The 22204-nt window shown below is 33.5% G+C and overlaps 2 protein-coding genes across 2 annotated transcripts; both read right to left on the reverse strand.

Annotated features, from left to right (window-relative positions):
* Positions 1-390: 390 nt before the first annotated feature.
* LOC130824565 (3-hydroxyisobutyryl-CoA hydrolase-like protein 3, mitochondrial) lies at positions 391-8186 on the reverse strand. The gene is made up of 10 exons (XM_057689622.1): positions 7852-8186; positions 6557-6658; positions 5168-5220; positions 4545-4679; positions 4369-4465; positions 2520-2649; positions 1926-2104; positions 1717-1844; positions 1521-1622; positions 391-749 (listed from the first exon to the last, which is right to left on the reverse strand). Exons 1-10 carry the CDS (start codon positions 8078-8080, stop codon positions 648-650), a joined length of 1257 nt encoding a protein of 418 aa, XP_057545605.1. The 5' UTR covers positions 8081-8186; the 3' UTR covers positions 391-647.
* Positions 8187-18599: 10413 nt separating this feature from the next.
* On the reverse strand, positions 18600-21919 carry LOC130823322 (uncharacterized). The gene is made up of 4 exons (XM_057687940.1): positions 21602-21919; positions 20282-21424; positions 19676-20116; positions 18600-18893 (listed from the first exon to the last, which is right to left on the reverse strand). Exons 1-4 carry the CDS (start codon positions 21917-21919, stop codon positions 18600-18602), a joined length of 2196 nt encoding a protein of 731 aa, XP_057543923.1.
* Positions 21920-22204: the final 285 nt, after the last annotated feature.

The following is a 22204-nucleotide window of genomic DNA, read 5'->3' on the forward strand; positions in this document are numbered from 1 at the left end:
ACAATTAAATACACATGATAGCTAATATATAATTTTTTTAAAAAGATGAAAATGGGTCAACGGGTCGGATCTGGGTCTCATACGTGTAGACCTAGATCCGGATTAGTACCCTAAGGTCATGGACCCAGATCCAACCCGGATCCACAGGTCGAAAAACAGGTGGACCCTAACCCTAAAAATTAGAATCGGATTGGATCTAAACCCTTAGAGTCCAAAATCCATGCCCATCCCTACTTACAACGTCTCCTTGCTACTTATATGGCCATTCCTCCTTTTTCAGAAATTAATCCAGCTTTGATCTATTTTGGAGTATACTTATATCATCCGTATACCAATAATTCAGTAGTGTATTGGTATTGGAATTGGTATTGGTTTGGTATACCAATTTGCCTCCCTATTTCGTAACGTAAGCCCATTGCAGTTGCTCTAAAGACTAAAGAGGTAAAACACACGTTGTATTGATTGTGTTGACGTACTAAATTGGTTTGAACATCAATTATTAAAACGTTTAGCACTTTGTTCTTGCTTTGGGTTAATATATAAAGGTATACAAGAAGACATTAATAAGTGTTTCATTATAATTATGCAATACATTGAATAGTTAAAAATCACATGATTTCTAGCCCTATTAGTTTGAGCATTGCCAATTAAACCTTCAATTCATCAATGCTAGGGTCCAGTGGCTCAAAAAGGGTCTCGACTTCCTGCAAGTCAACTTCCTCCACACTTGATGGCTTCCATTTTGGATTCTGCAAGCAAGCAATGTAAAATCAGTAAATAACATGACTTCCTAGATTAAAAGGTCTTAATAATGATATCAATGACACCAAAACATCAATCTGCAAAAAAAAAAATTCCAAATAAAATCAAGTTGTATTGTTCTAAGGTTTCGGATTATGCTAGATTAAAATATTTAATTTAATTATGTATACTTCTTATCAATGTGAAAGAGTCTTACAGATGAAGTTTGTTACGAAGGATCAATGGAACAATCTTTTGTTATCATCCTAGCGATGCGTACATTAACTCTCAAACCCCATTTAGGTGGAAGTCATTTATTGACATTGAGATAATAGAATAGATTGAAGTGAAAGTTATTGTTCCCACACCTATTCGTTCTGTACAACAACAAAACAAAAAAAATAGTTGTATGGTGTTGAAGATGGTGACTCAAACTAGAGTCCATCCATACAGTTCAATGAATCATGGGGCTGGATAAACAAGTTGGACGCGTTGGCCGATTCGTTGCTAGGGGCTGGAATGAAGCACTGTACACAGTGGCAAACGCTGAGTCGGCGTCCATGGAGTTCGGTGGACAGCCAACTCGGCTGTAGAAGCTGACAAGAAAGTTTCAATCCAGTGAATAAAGCCGACTCGACGGCTGTGGGATATTGATGGCAGCCAACTCGGCTTGCCATGCGTTTTCTACGGGAATTAGTTTTCAACATGTTTTGGACGGTTGTTTTGCATGACTTGGAGCCCAAGTCGCACAACATGTGGATTATGGAAACACGACTAACCTGATCCTTGTCGACTAAGACAGCACGGACACCTTCAGGGAAGTCTCCTCTCAGGGAAGATCTCAATGCAATTCTATACTCCAGTTTCATCACCCCATTCAGCTAAATATCAAAACAACAGAACAATGATGAGAACAGAATAGCACAGAATATGCAGCAGCACATAGTGGAGACAAATTTCAGAATTCAGACTCACTTTTGAGAGTTCAACATCGTTACTTCTAACGCCAGCTGCAACTTTTGAAAAGTATTTTTGTGTCAAGCAAAGGGAGAATGGAGCCCCTTTGTCAAGCCCTTCCAGGGCCTCCTTGGCCCATCCAGCCACTACTTATAGAAACCATGATTAATTAAGCGACAGTGCACACAGCCTTTGAATTGGAGGACAAATATGTCGAAGTAGCTTACCTTTGTCATCTGAACTCTCCTGATGCTTTCTCAAGTTCTCCAACATCTCGTTTACTGACTTGTTTGCTCCAAAGGTTGAAGCAATGTGAGGCAAAAGAAACTTCAGTTGTGGCTCGGACTCTGGTTGTGAACTGTATTTCGATACTAGTGCTGCAATGTCCTTGTGTGGATCTTCCGAACTGTCCAACAATATAATAAACCGCAAGTCTTAGTGAAAAATATGAGATCAGAGAGTCAAGCACTTGCATTTCATGAACCTCAAATTGTATTATGTAGGCTTGGGACGACCATAGAAAGCAGAAAATATGAGATGTGCTATATTCTAAGAACACAAGTAAATTCTTCTGATGTTCAACAACTCTGTCAGCAATTGAAAATTATGTAGATGTCACCAAGGGAGGTTGTTTCTATATTTTAAGTGATCAAAAACACCAAAGTATAGCCGAAGAATTAAACTTCATGATACAAGCAGCAACTCAGGAGAAAGGCCAGGGACAATAATAAATTAAGCTTTAGTCCAATTCTTATGCATGCCAGACAAATGGACTATCCATATTAGATAGTTCGGTAATAGGGAGATAAGACAGTACATACAATGTAGTTGCTAACAAAAAATCCTTTAGAGAGCCAAGATTTTTAGATGGCACATAATGCGTCCCAAGGCCAACATATAAAGCATCAGCCGGATTAGATATTCTTTTACCAGTCATACCAAGATAAAAACCTGCAGGAAGAAAGAAAAAAATTAAGTCATCTATAAAAACCAAAAAGGTTAGACAAGATGCAGAAACAATTACAAATGTCTAGTTTTCTTTTGAGCCGAGAATCGGTAGATATGTTTCTAACACATGCCAAAATAAGTATCTACTGATATGGGAAGTACTTGAAGCCAAAACAATTATGGAAGAGCAGGTTTAATTGATTATATTCTGATTATCATGGATATGAAGAAACCACTAAGGTTAGCCAGAAAGTCTAGCTATTAGTAGAAAACTTTTGGATCCTTTTTAGTAGCCTTGTTTGAGTAGGTTAGCGAGAAAGTCTATCTATTTTCCTTGCCAATTTTCTAATACTCTGTCGCTGCACATAGCTAAACTATCTTAGGTGGTTCTCTTTCATCTTATCCTCAATGGTTGTGACACCTAAATTTTTTCTTATGTGTTCATTTCTAATTCTATACCTCCACTCATATACCTAAGTATTCACATTTTCACTACTCACATCATCCTAAATTAACCCTTTTTAAAAGCCCGACGCTTAGATACCATATAGTAGTGTTGGTTCAATAGATGTTTGATAAAACTTTCCTCTAACTTTAGAGGCACACCTCGATCATATAAACATAAAACCCCAGCATCCACTCTCCATTTTTGCTTTTTGCACTTGATTCTTATAGGTCATATCTTATTGGATATCACCAATACTCTAAAATATGGAACCAAGGTATTTAAAACAACCACTTGGACATATTTCTTTTTTTTTTTCTAGCTTAATAGCGTCTCCCGTTATTTCATATGTGCTAAAATTATACTTCATGAACTCCATCTTAATTTAAACCCTCATGACACCAACTCGTGTCTCCATCATTCTAACTTAGCATTTACTCCACCTGGTCTCATGAACTCTGATCTACCAAAATAATGTGAGTAATGAATTTTTTTTTTTTGGGTTTTTATTAGTGAAACAAAACTTTGCTGAAATTTCTGCAACATTTTCTTAATATTTTCGATTCATATTGTTGCTATCAGTGATTCTGGGTACTAAATCCGTCACTGCCTGAAAAGTAATTTACCCTAATTGAAATAATGTGAATATTAGCAAAACTTACACTTTAGGTCATTTTCCTTTGTAAATAAAAAGGAAAAGCAATAATAACATACTTGAAATTCTTTAACTGAAGAGAGGGAAAAGTGAGTATTTTTACTCAGATTTTCTTGCATAATTTCAGGTACATCAGCAAATGCTTCAGAACTAACAAGTGAAAACTAAATTTAAGCTATAATAATATTCCTACAATAAGCAAGAATGCCCAGTTTTTTTTACATAAATGTATTAATTTTTTTTGTCATGAAACCAAGATTTGGAACAACATACCCAATAAACACCTCATGACATACCTAGTTCCAATTTTCATTTGAGAAACACTTCAACTTCACAAAATTTCAGATATGTAACAGGCAAATGCTAAAAATACCATCAGAAAAACATCAACATATTTCTATTTTTGTTAGTCGAACATGTAATAACATGGAAGTCAATTAGCCCATTTTAAAGATACCTATAATCCCTAAAAAGGTAATTTGAAATATCCACATCACACAATTGTTTCGTTAGGCATTTTGAAAAACATAATATGAACTTTCTTCTTTATTTTTCCAACTATTTTGATCTCAAAGGGCAGACAGGGTTATGATATGTGTAAGTGAATTAGTGAAAAACTTACCTACTGAACCTTCTCCAGGACTGTTTGCAGCTATGTATGAGAACCCCACATCAGGGAACAAACCAATTCCATTTTCCGGCATAGCTAGAAGAGTCCTCTGAAGCATTGCAAAAGGGTCAGAATGGTAGTATTTGCAACAATATCAGACATATAAAACTAACAAATTATAACAGTACCTCTGTAACAATACGGTAACGTCCATGGCCAGATAGGCCAATACCAAAACCCATAGTTATACCATCCATCAAGCTGATGTACGGCTTTTTGTACTCAGATATCTTACATATCAAAGAATACTCTGCCGTGAATACCTGCCAAAACAATAATCAACATTGTTAAAAAAATTAGAATCAGCAGAAATACATATTAAATTGAAACAAATGGAATATAACATTTTTGAACAATCACAAGATATAAACTAGGGATTTAGGTTTTGCATACTGGTGTTTTTTGTCGTGCAAAATGGGGGTGGTGAGGGATGGAGCTTGAAAGGATGTAGATCAACATTATGAGCAAGATGCCATTCCTATAGAAAAGAAGCACCCAGCTAAATGGAGGTTCTTGGAATTCTTAAAAGTAACAAATTCTCCAAGGATAGCCATCAACTTTTTTTTTGGCATAGGATAGTCATCAACTTGAGGTTTAATAATGGCACCAAATCAGAAAACAACACAGCAACACATATCTATATCTATATCTCTAAAGAAAAGAAAATAACAACAAAATTTGTTCTTCTTGGATCATGAAAAAAAAAATTACGCAGCAAGTACATTATAGAAAAGTAATGGGAACACAAGACCTCAATCACATCTGATAATGTGTTATTTGTACTGATCTTCTTCACATCACCACCTGCAGATCAACTAATTTTCAGCTTACATATGCAACGAAATGACAATTTTCAAAATTATCTTTCTTTAAATTATAAATATACAACCAAAGATAACAAATAAACGTATTAACTATCAGCAACAGTTATCAAATATCCTGATCTCTAATATAGCAGGAAAGATAATTTCAAAAGTTTAAGGAAATCTTTTGGACAAGAGGTGTGTTTCTGTCCTTTTGCATGAATAGTCACGTCAAATGCCCTCACTTATGATTGGAACATAAACCAAATTGCACTGAATAAGTGCTCATTGTTGGTTTGATCAACTGTTTGAATTTGAGTCTGGTTTTTGTTTTAAGTGGATTTCTTATGGTTTAAGTTTAGTTTCCAGAAATTAAAAAACACTGTAAACTTTGTGGTTTTTACTTTTTGGAAACAAACTTAAACCATAAGAAATCCACTTAAAAAAATTAGACTCAAATTCAAACAATTAACCAAACCAAAAATGAACATTTATTTGGTGCATTTTGATTTATGGTTCTGATCATAAGTGACGGGTTTTGAGGTGACTATTCATGAAAAATGTAGGAATGGTATTAAAGGTAACAAAATCAGAGGAAAAGTGGTTACATTTGATGCTACTTGCATTTGAATATAATATACGTGACATTATGATAAAACTTGTTGCCAGTCTCCCATAAGTCTAGCAATAACAAATTAACTTCGCAAAGGGACAATTAATTATTACAAATACAATCATGGTGGACTAAAGCAATAATTTTAGTCTCATGTTCACAAGATTTTCGATAAGCTATTGATTTGTACTAATATATTGATTTGAATCAAAATATACTCCTTAAGTTAAAAACATAAGAACAAGTATAATAAAACAAACCAAACTACAAAAAAGCTCATACGTTTTGGTTTGATGCGATTTGGGTAAACTACTAGTTAAATACAGTTTGTTATGGTTTCAAAAAATTGCTTAACCAAATTTTGCATATTGGTTTGGCTCTCATGACAAACTACATTGAGAACAATACTACCAACAACTCCACCAGTAACAAGCTGACAAAACATATACTCTACCATTCTAAATCGATGCTTACAGAAGGAAATTAGCAGCATGTGGAGACAAGGTGGAAGTAGAAGAGGAAGTGGAAGAAACACATAATAGTACAGAAAGAGTGAATGAAAATCTTTACCAAAAGATAAATTCGTTCACCAAAGGAAATATGCACTAACAATAAAAATATCTTTATGAAATTCCGAAAATGAAAGGTTTAAACATCAAATTGGATCATAGGTAATACTACCCAAAAATTATTAAACATGTAGGAACATATCCAATTAACTTACCGGAACAAAATGCACGAGGTGAACTACTCTCAATTAAAACACATTTCACTATTGGGTCTTCTTCCCATTGGTCAAGGAAATTTTTGTATTTCGTGTCCATCTCTGCAGCAAACTAATCCACAATGATTAAAAGCACAAAAATAGAAAGTGCTCAATATGGCAGAAAAAAACCATAAATAACAATGTACACCAAGAGCAGTTTTATCCTACTATTGCTTATTCCCACGCTGACAAGTTACATATTCTCAATCAGGAGTGCCAAAAGCTTAGCATGTAGCTCAAAGAATGCTTAGTGAAATAAGAGGCACCAGATCATCCTTTCTTATTTTGCAGCATCACATATAGAGCATAAAAAATTAAAGTGTTGGATCTTAGACACTATAATTTAAATAAACCCCAATAGGGGGGTTATTCTCACAAGTTGATATAAAATAGATGGATGGTTTAATAAGTAAAGGAACAATACGTTACAACTTGATTGGGAAAACATGAAATAAAACCCTTGATTCGTTCAATGATCTAGGAGAACTGTGATACAGAGTTTACTTAAGAACTACAATATCAAAATGAAGAAAGCATGTAGCTTTTGAAATTTCCAGTTACTTTCCAATGAACCATGTAGCTTCCACATTGTGTTTGATTAGCAATTGGAAATCATAGTGGAAAAGGGGCAAAGATTACTCCCAACAATAGAAGGGTTTGGTTAGCATTTAGCAATCACAAGTTTCAGATTTATCAATTGAGACAAGGGCTTGTTCTTCCAAACATACAAACTTACTTGAGTACAACTAAGTTCAATTATAAAAATTTCACTTCTATTAAAATAAATTCTACTAATTAAGTTCTAAATAGTTTTGCTTGATCATTTTCACTACTTAATAAGTTGTAATAAATTCAGTTTTACCTGTTCTAAAATATAAAAAACACCACCAAGATCACCTAAAGCATCTAACTTTCAAAAAACATCATTCTTTCTTCCAATGTCCATTAAAGAATTAAAGCCTGATACAATTTATAATTCTACGTTCAATCAGTTCCTTATTTGACAAAAAAATCTATCTTTTGTCCACAGCAGATCACTCAAATTGTTCACTATTTCAACACTCATTACTCTTTTTTCAAATCAGAGTTATAGGTTAATCTTATCAATTGATCTACATTACTTTTACAAGTCTATTACTACTATGTTAAATCAAACTACAATTCTAATCGAACAAATACAACTCCACAAAAACCAAAAACAACAATTAATTTCAAAAAGAGTACTTCAAAATAATAATAGAGGGACAAATGACCTAAGTTCATGGCGTTGAGAGCTCGAGGACGATCAAGAGTAATGACGGCGACACCATTAGGGTGAATGTTACCCTTGACAAATTCATCAGGAGCAGAAGCGGAAGCCATGATCGATAAGCTTCGATGAGAAAGAGAAGAATGAAAAGCTGTGAAAGGAAGGTAACTTGGGGAAGGAATGCAAGGAGATGATCGACCAAGAAATCTCGTAATGTCCAAAAGCTTCAGCATTTGACTTAATTTTTGGGCAAATTTTTCAGGGAGACAAAGAGTGGAAAGCTGAAATATTGTTAGGTGCAAATGTGCAATACCGCCAATACTCCATGACAAAATTTGTGAACATATTTTGTTTAAATATTTAAAAGTGTTTCTTGCATTTGCAAACATATTTTTTTACGCTGTTTATAGATTTAAATATTTAAAAGTGTTTTTTGTATTTGCGAATATATTTTTTTACGCTATCTATAGGTTCAAATATTTAAAAGTGTTTCTTGCATTTGCGAACATATTTTTGTACGTTGCCTATAAGCCGGAATACACAGACACGCCACTGAACCTGCGTGTCGCGTGTCGGATACGGACACGCGAAAATCCGTGTCCGACACGCCAAATGAAGTGTCCAACATTTTAATATTTTTTCGGACACGCGGACACGGCAAGGATACGGAAGGGACACGGCAAGGAATCAAGGACACGTTTTTAAAAAAAGATAATAATAAAAATTATTTTTTATTTCTACATGGTGTTGCCTCACCTCCATTCTCATTTTTTTTGTATATCCTCTTTGAATATTTGTTAATTGCTATTTGTTGGGCTTCTCTCTAGCCATTTTTGGCCCTTGTGCGCCACCACCACAAGAACCACCAACCTCTTGACCCATTTTCTAGTTTCAACTTTGTGAGTCATCTCTTCTCTTTACTCCAATTAAATTTCTAGTCTTATTTGGAGTTTTATTAAGTGTATTGAGTTTGATGTTGATTTTGTGTTAAGTTCATTGAATCTTTTTGGTGGATAAGAATTTGATTGATGAATTAAACATGTTTATGACTTAGGGTTTGAAGTGTGATTTGAAACTATGGGTTGTGTGTTGATTTTGTACTAGCTTCTTTGAATCTTAGTATGGGTAGTAATTAAATACGTTATCTTTGAACATGAAACGATTAGGGCTTGGATTTAGAGATGAAATTACTAATGATGTGTGTTTTATTCTATATTTTAGTGATGATTGATTAAATAACTTTAAAAGTTGCTTTAAGATTTGGTCGATTGGTTATTGTTGTGAATAATTAGTAAGGGTGATGATGTTAGTTGACTATGAAAGTGATTTTGATTGATTAAATTGGGAATAATAGTTACTAATTGTTGTGGTTTGATGGTTGTGAATTACAAATACCCTTATTAGGTTGTTATTGAAGTTATAGATACATGGTATTAGTAAGCCAAGAGCATAATGTCAACTTATCGTCGATGGTTGCTAGAGTAATTTTTCGTGTTGTGTTGACTATATTTCTTAATAGCTTTGGAGAATGTAACAAAGGATATCCTGATACGACAACTCTAATATTTGCCTTATCGTTATATGAATGTTATATTAAAATTGTAAGATTTAGTTGTGATTAGTTATTTTTGGGTAACGCGAGTCGATATGCTCAAAATTAGTTAATGTAAAGAAACGATTCACACATACTTCTACTTTAAATTGATGGAAAGACTTATGTTGTGTTGAGTTAATGATTTTGACTTGTATTGAATGAGTTGTGTGCGTGCTAGGGTAATCGGAAACTCATGTTGAATGGGTGATAGCGGTTAATTTGGTATTTAGTTTGGTATGTCAAAGTAGTTAAGGGAACTTATTAATTCTACTCATAACTTATATAGGTGCCCATTTCGTAAGAGGAAAGTAGAGCCTTAGTTGGGTGATTTTGTGACTTTTGATCGTGCAGTGACGCTTACAGGTACGTACACGCAGTAATAACCCTTATATTCAATTTTCTTTAAGACATTATTGTTTATTTTGATAGTATGCATTGTATTGAAACTATGAAGTACTAGTGAATACACTTTATATGAAGAGTTATCGACTATGAAGTCCTTGCGCTTAAAATAGTTTAGAGAATGAGAGTGTTGATAGAAGGCGGGAACCACCCCCTTATTTATTTAAGAATTAGATTATGCCTTAATTGTAGTTAATATGACTCCGTTATAGGTGAATTTCATATTCTATTGAGTGGCTCAGTGGGTTTTGGCGCACTGCTATCCCAGGACGCTCATTAATAGTTGAGAGTGGAAGTTATTCCCATCTGATAAGGTACTAGATTATGATTAGCTGGCGTGACTCAACTGGATTATGTCCGGTTGTTTTATTAGTCCCCTAGGTGAGGTTCGACGGGACCATCGTAAGGGGGGTATGAGCATGCTTGGGTCATTGGGCGCCGGGTGGCCGATAACGCCCCTTGACCGAGGTGTTACCATGCGGGCCTTGCAAACCCCAATATGGTGGCCTCTTCACTGGTTTAGTACCCCAGTGTGTTAGTTTTTCCCGAAGGTAGGACTCGAGAGGGTCAGCTAGAGGGGGCATGAGCTCATACTTTGCCAAGGGCGCCGGGTGGCCGATAACGCCCTTGGCCATGTCACTATGCCAGGAATTAGAGAAAAGATCCACTAATAGAAAACTATTCAATGATAGAAAGTTATTCATTGATCGAAAGTCATTTAATGATAGAAGGTTCATTCTTTGGTAGAAAGCTTACGCGTCGATAGAACGTACTCTTTGATAGAACATCCACTTATTGATAGAATAATTTATACTAGTGAGAAGTGTGCCTAAGTTAAGTTACCTCAAGGGTATTACGGACTATGATCACACTTACCTTAAGATAGACAAGCTCTATAAGGTCATGTGTTAGGTATTCTGTTAATGCCTTGGTCGAGTTGAACTATGCGTGTTTGGCAAGAGTTTATGTTTGAAAAGAGGAGCGTGAAGACCTGCATTCTACCCAAGAACACCTAGTTCGGGTTGGAAAGCACGTAATGAAATTAAGAAGTATAAGTGGCCGATAAACGGTTACTATCTGTGCTTGCGTTTTATGAAATCATCTTATGTTGTTTTATGATATAATGCTATCTAGTAGTTGGCCTTATTATATTTGATGCTAGTTACTGACGTGTACATGTTTGTGTTTATGTTTGTTTATTAATGACTTTCTATGATTGTCCTGCTATGACACATTAGCCTTGGGTCTAATGTCGAGCAGCCGGGGGATCATAGACAAGCATCGCAGGTACTAGAGCTTCTTTTGCATTGCATTGCATTTGGGGAGAGTGATGAGGGCGAAGCATACTTGTGTCATACCGCTATCTTTCGATTTTGTAGTTTTTGTTATCTTTTATAAACTTTGGTTGTATATGTTTTGTTATGAGGCCTTGCGTCCTCCCTCGTATATTTGTATTTTCGCTGCGTAGTTTATAACTCTGTATGGTTTTAAGGAGTTAAGTCTTTTTAAAACGCAAACGTCGACACTGGAACCACGATTCACGCTTGGCTTGTTGATTTGAGAAGCTGGCGACGAATCATTCCGCCGTGACATAGTTTTGATAGGTTGTTGGTGCCTTTACTTTATTAGCTTCTAAATAACTTTTGTCTTTCTACAAAGACGCACAGTTTTAAGGTAGATGCTGCCGAAATTTCCACTCACTCACCTTATTAAAGTTAATATTTAACATTTATCTAAATTCTTTTCCTTTTCTTTTATGTAACACCCGAATTTCCTGCCGTCCTTTACGGTTTTGGTTTCGTTAACGGGTCGGAAATTCTGGGGTGTTACACTGAAATCCTAGGTTTGGCTAAAAACTAAAAGTTAAAGAATTATTGGGTTGGCCTTAGGGTATTGTAGACATACTAGAGTACTAATATAATAAACTAAGTTGGATAATATAGAGCATTTAATGGACAATTAAAACTTAAAAAATAATAGAATTAATTATTTAATATATTAAACAAAGGGGCGGGTCGGTATACCTGTGGGTAATTTTTGGTGTTGTTACACGCCCATTTATCTTAGTGGATGGGTATTATCCGTCGAAATTTTAACTTTTATTGAAAAACGTTGTCCAAGTACGCCCGTTTTTCGAGCCGGGTGGATCAAGCCTAGCGGATAGTCCACCTTTGAACAACTCTAGTCTATAACCCCTATCTTCATTTGATTTAATTTGATATTGCCAAAGTTTTTAATAATAAATTAATTGTTGTTTGATATTTTGAAAATAAACTCATTAATTATTTATATTTTAACGCACTCGGGTATTAGATATATGTCATAAAAATAAGGAAATTTTGCATTTAGAAGACTAATCTAAGCCCATCGGCAAATAAAAGATCAACTTTTAATTTATTTTTTTAAGGGCTAACTTTTAATGTCAATTTGCAATCAAAGGGGAAAATTACTGTTTTGCTTTAATAAAACAGTTAATGCTTTCATTTACTCCAAACTTCGAAATTTATTGTATTTTCATCCAACTTCAACCTCTCTCATGCAAGTATACTGTTCAATCATTTTCAAGCATTCAATCTCTCGCACTCATTAATGGCTTATTCGCTCTAAATTGCTCGAAGATCTCTCGTGTATTTCATCTACCACGTTTTGCCCTTTTCATTTGCCTAAAAATCTGCAATTTACAAGTAAGTGTTTGTTTTAAATTGTTAAATTAGCCATTAAACTGTTGGTTTTAAAAATTTGAAATTTGATTATAATTTAGGGCTTATTCGATTTATGGTTGAAACTTGAAACTGATTCTTTTTTGAATTTTATTTGGGTTTTCCGTTGAACACAATGGAACTAATCTGTCAATTAGAGTTTAGTATGGGGGTAAATTTATTGAATCCAAAGGTGCTATTACGTATATTGAAGGTTTTGGTAGGACATTTGCAGTTGATTCTGATTACTTGTCCTTGGAATATTTGATGAATTTAACTACTAAGTGCAATGTAGATATAGGGATATATGGCCTTTTTTTTACTTGTTTTCAGTCTTTAGTTTGAAGGATAAATTAAGGAAGATAGTTGGGGAGAATGATGTCGTCTATTTGCAATGATAATGTGCCAATGAGTGAAGAACCACAACAACCACGAAAATGGGGCAGACTAACAAAGAATGGGGCTCCACATCTGCAGTCCCTGAGAGTGTAGCTGATAGAGCAGCTCAACCAACAAGAGTAGGTAGAAATGGAAGGTAGATTCATAATGGTGTTGGTTCAAGAGGTGGAAGAGGGTCTAACCTTAACCAACTCCATCTTAATGTCCACATTTTCCTTTTTTAACATAGCCATTCTACTCGTCATTTCATCTTTCTTTGCATTGACTTGTTCATCATTTCATTCAACAAGTGGCACTGTGCCTCTAGCTCTGTCAATTTCCCAAGTATGCCTTCAAGGTTATTAGTAAAATTGAGTTCCTTTTCCCATTCAAAAAAGCCACAATCGTCATTCTGCTAATCAAGAAGACAACTTACAGACCAGTTTCGGCAAACAAAGAGTTTCTTCCTTGTGTTAGGACTTAGGACCCTTTCGAATAATATGGATGTTTGCCTCTTCTTTTATAAAGCAGCAAATTGCATTTAAACTACAGCTTTGACCACTTGTTTTTAGAGAGAGATCCAAGATGAAGAAATCAAAGAAAGGGAAAGAGCAAGTGCAGAGAGAGAAAAAGCAAATGTGTGTGTGAGAGAGAGAAATGAATTACATTTGAAGTAAGATTGAAGTGTTCATTTAGAAGATTGAACGACTAGAATTAATTAAAGGAAATTTTTTTGAATTTTAAATGGTAACCTATTACAATGGGTTGTGATAACCTTGGAAGTCCTTTGGTTGCAAATTGACCTTAAGGTCAGCCCTTTAATGAATATATTAAAGGTTGGCCCGTTATTTGCATATGGATTATAGGTGTCTTTTAATCGCAATTTTTCCTAAAAATAAATTAATTTATTGTTTATATTATCTTTAAATCATCTTTGTAAGTTAAACCATTAAAAATAAACAATAACTGAGTTTATATTCACAATTTATACTAAATAGGTGATTTTATTTGAAAATTAATAATTTTTAAATTTATTTTCCGCGGATCAAGCGTTGGTTTATTTTTGTCAATTTTCTCTTTGATTTCTTAGAAAAAATTATTTAGATAATTCAACGTTTACTTGATTTTCCTATAATAATCCCAATTATTAAATAACCATGAATAATCTGAACTTTTACTTATATTTTCCAAGAGAATACCATGATAATCGGTAACCTGCTGTAAGAGGTAATTTTTGCCAAAAAACGATTAAACTAATTAAAATTAAAATAATAAAAAGGTTAATTAAAAAACTAAAATTTGAGTGGTCAATGTGGGGTGGTAGTGGGTGGTGTTAGGAGTTAGAATCATCTTCATTACTTAAAAGGTAATGGAGGGTCCATTACTCAAATCTAATGGTTAGAATTGCATGATAGAGGAAAATAGGAAAAATTTTAAGATTTTATTTTTTATTCTAAAATAAGTGTTAAAATCTTAAAATGAGTAATTGAGAAAAATAATAAAGAGGATCCTAATACATGGTCCAGGTGGAGTAGTAGTAGGGGAGGAAGGTTTTTGTTTTATGATTTATTTTTCTTTTTAATTCTTGATATGTATGTTAATTATTTAATTATCTTTTTTTCAATGTTAACCTATAGAACACATGTTACTATTTGTTGGGATTAAAGTTAATCAAAGTTGAGATTATTATATGAAAGATGTGTAAAATATTGGATTATATAAGATAATTTTTCTATTTTGTTGGAAAAATATTAATACTACAATTCTAAAATTTTACTCATTCTTCGAGAATAATTACGACTTTTGATTAGTTTTTGATAATCTCACCTTTGTCTTCAGTTTACTCACAACATACAAATGTTATTATTTACCGAATAAACAAGTCATTCTTTTAATTTTACTTTTTAAGTTAGAAAAATTACTATGAATAATACAACTTTTGTTAATTTCCCTATAATAATATCAACTATTGATTAACCATGAATAATACAAACTTAAGAGATATTTTCCTAGAAAATTCCTAACATTCTACTTTCCTACAGCGCAAAATAAAACATCTTTAGGTTTTCCCTAAGTTAAATGTCATCCATACTGCCTCTACTTACGGAAAGATTAGCAAGCTTTCTGCATGAAGCTAAAAGACCCTCTGAAATCGATCTCTTATTCTCTGTTCAAGGAGACTGAAGAAACCCTAGAACTTTGGTGAAGAGGTTTGATCTGCAAAAAAAAAAAAAGAAATGAGAAGGTTAAAATCACCACAAAAATCAGATTTTGAAATAGGAAAATAATCACAAAATCAGAAAAGATGAAATGGAAGGAGGAGATGGGAAATGAGCAAATGGGAAGCAGAAGTAAAATGACAAAGCAAATGGAAAAGTAGAAGGAAAGGAGTAAACCTGTGTGAACAGTGAAATCAATGTTCATTTTGCAAATTGTGAATAGTGAAGATTTTAGACTATTTTTATTAGTAACGGATAATGGATAAATAAAGAATTGAGGTGAAGCACTACATAGAACAACATCAACAACAATGTTTATGATAGAGTGCGTAGCGGACCAATGTAAGGTTTAGGAATTAAAGGTGATTTGAATTAGATACTTAAAGGATTAGAAATTTAAATTAAAAAAATTTCAAAATAATTAATCGGAAGATTAAGATTAAGAAATTTGAGCCTGTTGTAGCAAACGTCTTTTGATTTTGTAGTTCTTATGTCTTTTGCAAACTTTGTCTGTATATGTTTTGATATGAGGCCTTGTGTTATTCTTTGTATTATTTAAATTGTCCACTGCGTAGATTATGGGTTTGTATTGTTTAAAGTATTTTATTATTATTCAAGCGTCGACACTGAAACCACGATCCATGCTTGTTATAATGATTTAAGGAGTCGGCGATCATTCCGTCATGGTACGAGATTTTGTTTAGGCGATGACGCCTTGGATGAGTTTAGTTATTTTATTGTGTTTTATATTCCATCGCGCCCTCGATTTAGTTGAAATTTCCACTCACATTCTTAAAGTTTATTATTATTTTATTTATTTTGCTGTAACACCTGAATTTCCTCCCCTCCTTTACGGTTTTGATTCCGTATAAGGGGTTGGAAATTCAGGGGTGTTACAGGTATTCGAATTTTTCACAAGTTGGAGGCAAAATTAAAGACTGTATGAAAGGGACCAAACACTAAGGTTAAGTTCTACTCTTGCCCTCAATGGCCTGTAAGTTCCTTTTCTCAGTTGTAGTACTTCTTTTTCAAAATAAGGAGTTAATCTTGATTTTCTTTTGCTGTGTAGAATGATGATTGTTCCTTTTCTGAATGGAAAAAGAAATCAAATATCCTGATAATTCAGACCACTTGATGCACAAATTAACGGAGCTAGAGGCACAATGTAACTTGTTGGTCTAAAAGATGAGAAAATTCAATGCAATAGAAAATGAAATGATGAGTTTAATTTCTGCTTTGAAGAAGGAAAATGAAGACATTAAGATGGATATTGTTAGGAAAAAAACGGTTGTATTTGCCTCGTTTTCATGGGCTATGTTTGCCCTTACGTATTCAGCAATGTATATGCATTAGGAAAAACAGGAACAATATAGCAAGATGCTAGTTCTTTCCAACTTTTGTTTAGAATGGGATTGTGAAATTGTATGCAATGATTATCATTGCGTTTTTTGGTTTATGTTGCAATGTAGAAGTGGCAAAGTAATGAAGTATGTTGCAATTATTCCAAACTATTGAAGTAATGTAATTGGTTGTCTTTTAGTTCAGCTCGAATCACTCTCGATCTCATATTATACATAGATGAAACAAAATAAAATTACATAATTGTTCATTGGTTTAACAATACATAAACATAACATAATTTATCATTGTGTTAACAGTATATAAATATTACATAATTGTTCGTTGATTCAACAATACATTAACATTACATAATTGATCCGCCATTGAAGATGGAAAAAGAAATACTTACTTGTAATTGTAGTGAATATGTTCTCGAAAACAACTGTGCAAAACCACGAAATCGCTTATCTCAATCGAACCTCAAACCCATAAATGATGATCCGCCATTGAAGGAGGTTGAAGAAGTTCATTGTAAATTTTTCGTATCGAAGAGGTAATTTGCATGTAAGAGAATGAAATGATAAATTTAGAATTTAGTTTTACAGTGATGACTAATGTATTTGGTAGGTAGGAGCTTTCATTAAAGAGATTCCCGATTACCAGTAAAATAGCCTTTTATTTGCATATAAGAGGTAAAGGTTGATCTTTTGGAGAATAAACTAATGGTTAACCCTTTATTTGTAGAGTAGCTAAAAATTAGCCTTTTAAAAACAATTTTTCAAAGAATTTAACACTTCCTCTCTCTATATTTATGGGTAGAATGAATCTTCACTTTCATTACTAGGCGACATCTATTATAGTGATCGAGAAAGTAGAAGAAAATGAGCCCAACAGCTATAACCAACCAACTGTAACGGATTACTATTAAGCATACAATGCTTTAAGTAAACCAAAGGCATAGGTGAGATTATAGGATAATAGTTAAAAGTTGAAATTATTCTTAGGGAATGAGTGAAGGTTAAATTATTAATTACAATTATTCTTTTTATTTTAAAAGTATAATATTTGGATAAGTTTATTTTAATAATATGTTTTTACTAAAATTATGCTTGGAAAATAATTTATAAGGGAAATGAAAAGTAGAAAAGGGAAACAAAAAGGAAGCAAAGACAACGATAAGAATCTTTATTTGTTTGTTTAAGAGAAAAAGGAGGACAAGTAATAGAAAAAAAAATATTTTCTTTCTAAATTTTTCATTTCTGTAGAGATTTGATCATAAAAAAAATTAAGAAAACTAAACCTTTCAAATTCCTTTCTTTTATATCCCTTCCCTTTCCATACCATCTAATTTCTTCATGAAAACAAAAGTGTTAAAAGAGTTTTTATATTTTGTTTTATTTTTCTAATGTCATTAACCAATTAATTACAATTTAAGTGGAGTTTAAAGGTTGAAAGTACGCAACCGTACCTAGGGACGACATAGGGAATATTAACTTGACGGACCAATAGCCAATACACAAGCTAGCACAAAATTACAGTGTGAAAATTTTAATTTTAAGTACTATAATTATATTAAAACTCAACATAATTTCTAACTATACTGAAAATAATTTTATGAAAATATCTCAAGTTAGGTTGATACTGATTAAGAGCAAAAAAGTAATAATTTGATGACTAATAATAGAAAAGTATAAAATTTTAAAGGAATGAAAAATTAAGAAATAAGATGTTTATTATTATTGATATACAATAAGTAGGTGATAATTAATGTTTAATGAATTAGTGAAAATTAAATAATTTAACAAAAGATGTTTAAGGGTTAAAGAGTTATTTTTAAAAGAGATAAATGAATCAAGGGAAAAATTTAATCAATCGAATTTGGTTCTATGACCTGATTTCACAACTATACCATAGATTGTAATTGTTATTAAACATTATATACCATGTTTATGAATCTACAAACAAGGCTGACCCTTGGGTAGGCCCAAGGGGCAATTATCCAGGGCCTAATTTTTTATACTAGAAATCAGATAAGAAAATGGCCTTATGTGAGAGAACATCTTTAAAAGGAAAGAGCCTTATGTGAGAGAACATCTTTAAAAGGAAAGGGCCTAAAAATTCAGTGGACTGGCGACGAGTCCCTGCTCATGGGCGACGACTCGTCGCTTCTTGCGGTTTTGCGAGGAGTTAATTTTTCGCACAGAAGTTTGACGGTTATTTTGATTAATTTAGCAATAACCTCTTTTTCTTGGGATTCATATAAGTACTCCCATATTAGGGTTAAGGCTTTTAATAACAAATTGAGAGAGATCACAAGAGAGTCACTATAATTTGTGAGGGAGATTCTTGATTCATCTTGTAATTCTTTGTGGTTCATAGTGAAATTGTTCGATCTCGGTGCCGGTGGATGTAGCTATCACATTGATAATGAACCATATTGAATTTCTGGTGTTTTTTTTTATTGTTTGCATTGAATTTCTTTATTGTTTCATTATTGTTTCATCGATCTTGTTTCCGTTGTCACGCAATATATATTTTGCCATTTTAACATACTTCTTCTCTTTTATTGAGTTTCTCAGAGTTTTCCTTTATATTCTTTTTTTTTTACTCTTAATTTCTTAGTTATCCTATTTTTGTTGGTAAGTTTTATTAACCATAAAACGCGCTATATTTCTCAACATGACATTATTAATGCCGAAGAACCATTTTTACTAACCATAAAACATTTTGATTAACATCAGTGGCGGACCCAGGAATTTCAATTTGGGGGGGCAAAATCCGAACGTCACGTCGTTCGAATAATTTTTTTTTTAAAGAAAAATAGAAAAATACAAGAAAAATAGAAAATTACAATTTACAATATCAAATCCGATGTTAAAAGTTTTACAATCCAAAATATTAAAAAAAAAAATACAAGCGTTCAAATAAAAATTACAAATTCATCCTTCGAGTTTTCATATTTTTAAAGCGATCAATAATCTTTTCATCAGAAACTTGTAGAAACACTTCCTTCTCAATGTAAGTAACCAAACAATCATTCACTAGTTGATCACCCATGCTATTTCTCAACTTATTTTTGACAAACGTCATTGCGGAAAACACTCTTTCTACACTTGCCGTAGCAACAGGAAGAATCAACATCAACTTGATTAGCAAATGTATAAGAGGAAAAGTCTCATGTCTCCTTGTTTTAACAAGCATCATGGAAAGAGAATTGATATCTTGCAAATCATGAAATCTTTCATCATTTTGCATAGAATCCAAGAAGACATCAAGTTGAAGATCAAGAGCCGTTAAATCAAAACATGAAAACTCTTCGGGATATAAAGAAGCAAGTTTAAGTATCCTCTCTTTATCAAAAGATGAAAAGTTACCTCTAGGACTCAGGGAAGCCATGCATGTAAGTAACTCCATGTTCTTCTCATTAAAACGGTTATCAATCTCTTGAAGATGCAAATCAATTACTTCCAAAAAAATGTCAACGCGAAAATGATGTAGATTTGTTGCTTGTTTAGCAAAACGTCTTGATCTTCCTTGAGGTACATATTGAGCATCCATAGATGGAACATCAATCTCGTGTTTAGTACAAAATAAAATGACTTTGTCTAAGAGACTATCCCATCCTTGATCCCTCATCTTTTGCAACACATTCGTTGTACTTTTAACAAGGCTAATGGCATTCACAATATCTTGTTCCTTTCTTTGTAAAGCAACACATAAATCATTAGTGTAGCCAAAAATAGTCAACATGAAATGAGCCATAAAAATAAAATCAAAGGACTCCAAAGATCCTAAAACAACTTGAGCTTTGAGCTTATCATCCGGAGAGCCATTTTCTCCAATCTCCTCAAGCACTTTAACAATTGAAGGAAACAAGTTGATGATACTTATTAGACACTTGTAATGAGATCCCCAACGTGTATCTCCCGGCCTACTCAAACCACGTTCTTGATTCAAACCCGATCCACTTTCAATTTCCCCCACTTCCAAAGCTTGAGCCACTACTTGAGCTTGGTTTTTTCGAATAAGGTCTCTTCTCTTACAAGAAGCTCCCACCACATTTAACAAGTTTGCAAGTACGTCAAAAAGCCAAGTACAATTAACATTCTTTTTAGCAACCGCAACTAGAGTTAGTTGAAGTTGATGAGCAAAACAATGAATGTAATAGGCTCTTGGAGTATCATTCATAATCAAAGTCTTGAGGCCATTGTTTTCACCCCTCATGTTACTTGCCCCATCATACCCTTGACCTCTTATCATGGAAGGACTCAATGAATGTTCCATAAGCAAGGACATAATGGCATTTTTAAGAGACAAAGCGGTAGTATCACCCACATGTAGAATGCCTAAAAAGCGTTCCACTACCGATCCATTTTCTCTATTAACAAACCGCAAAACAAGAGCTAGTTGTTCTTTTTGAGACACATCACTTGATTCATCGGCCAAAATAGAAAAGTAACCATCACCAACCTCTTCTATTATGCGCTTAGTAGTCTCTTTTGCACAACAAGTGATAATGTCTTTTTGAATTTTGGGAGATGTTAATTGACAATTTTTGGGTGCATTTTGGAAAGTATATTTTCCTATTTCCTCAACCTTCCCCCCCAACCACTTCAAAAGCTCAAGAAAGTTACCTCTACTATATGACTCCTCACTTTCATCATGTCCCCGGAATGCCAAACCTTGGCCCAAAAGAAATCTCAAACAAGTTAAGGATGCATTCAAACGAATATGATATTCGTTCATTTGAACCTCACTCGCATTATCAAATACAAATTCAATTGATGTCTTCTTTGCATCTCTTAGATTCACATATTTCTCATAAGCAATATTATGAGCACTTTTAATTCCTCCAACATGCTTCTCAAGCCTATCAGGTTTACTCCACGCTCTAAACCCTCCGACAACAAATGCATCACCCCCCTTGTTAATTTCAACATCCCTCTTGAACAAATAACAAACAAAACAAAATGCGGCATCCATTTCAACACTATATTCAAGCCAATCCCATTTTTTGAACCAATTCAAACTAAAACGGCGTAACCTACCGGAGATATCTCTTTGAGGGAAATCATGTGTTTTTGGTTGGCAAGGTTTTTTGAGAATATATGCTCTCCTAACCGGATTTCTTTCATTAGGGGGATAATCCATTATGTTTTTCCTCAATCCCGGGTCATGAGGAAGAAGTTCAACATCATACACCCATTCATCATCCAATGGTTCATCACAACTACTTGAACCACCTACTTCCATATTAACATCTTCACTTGGAGGGGAACTTAAAGGAGGACTTAGAGGGGAACTTAAAGGAGAAGATTCATTGCCTTCGTTAGATGTTTGTTGGGATTTCATTCTTTTAAACAATAATTCACGAAGATCGGGTTGTCTTCCCTTTACTTTTGACTTTTTCGAACAAGGTGAACTTGAATTACTTGACATTTCCTAATTAAATTAAAAATATGACTCATAATTCAATAATCTCACTTACCAAATGCAATAATCTCATAATTCCAATGCAAAAATCAGTTTATAAACCCACATCAAATTTTATAATTCCAATGCAATAATCTCACTTACCAAAAATCAGTTCATAAGAGAATAATCAACAACAAATTATGTTGAAAAACGTCATAATTCCAATACAATACAGCAATAATCTCACTACCCATTGGCCATTGCAAAAAACGTCATAATTTTGTTGAAAAAACAACAAATTATGTTGCA

This window comes from Amaranthus tricolor, chromosome 9 (genome assembly GCF_026212465.1).
Source record: "Amaranthus tricolor cultivar Red isolate AtriRed21 chromosome 9, ASM2621246v1, whole genome shotgun sequence".
NCBI classification, from domain to species: Eukaryota; Viridiplantae; Streptophyta; class Magnoliopsida; order Caryophyllales; family Amaranthaceae; genus Amaranthus; species Amaranthus tricolor.

What these genes read in the sequence shown, in the direction of transcription:
- LOC130823322 (XM_057687940.1), bottom strand. Translation starts at nt 21,919, where the DNA reads ATGTCAAGTAATTCAAGTTCACCTTGTTCGAAAAAGTCAAAAGTAAAG. An exon ending in CCCCTAATGAAAGAAATCCG is followed by an intron (nt 21,425 to 21,601) that starts GTTAGGAGAGCA and finishes TATTTGTTCAAG; the next exon opens with AGGGATGTTGAAATTAACAA. An exon ending in ATTCTCTTTCCATGATGCTT is followed by an intron (nt 18,894 to 19,675) that starts GTTAAAACAAGG and finishes TCAATGTGATAG; the next exon opens with CTACATCCACCGGCACCGAG.
- LOC130824565 (XM_057689622.1), bottom strand. Translation starts at nt 8,080, where the DNA reads ATGCTGAAGCTTTTGGACATTACGAGATTTCTTGGTCGATCATCTCCT. An exon ending in TCTCAACGCCATGAACTTAG is followed by an intron (nt 6,659 to 7,851) that starts GTCATTTGTCCC and finishes AGTTTGCTGCAG; the next exon opens with AGATGGACACGAAATACAAA. An exon ending in TTTTTGTTAGCAACTACATT is followed by an intron (nt 2,105 to 2,519) that starts GTATGTACTGTC and finishes ATTGTTGGACAG; the next exon opens with TTCGGAAGATCCACACAAGG.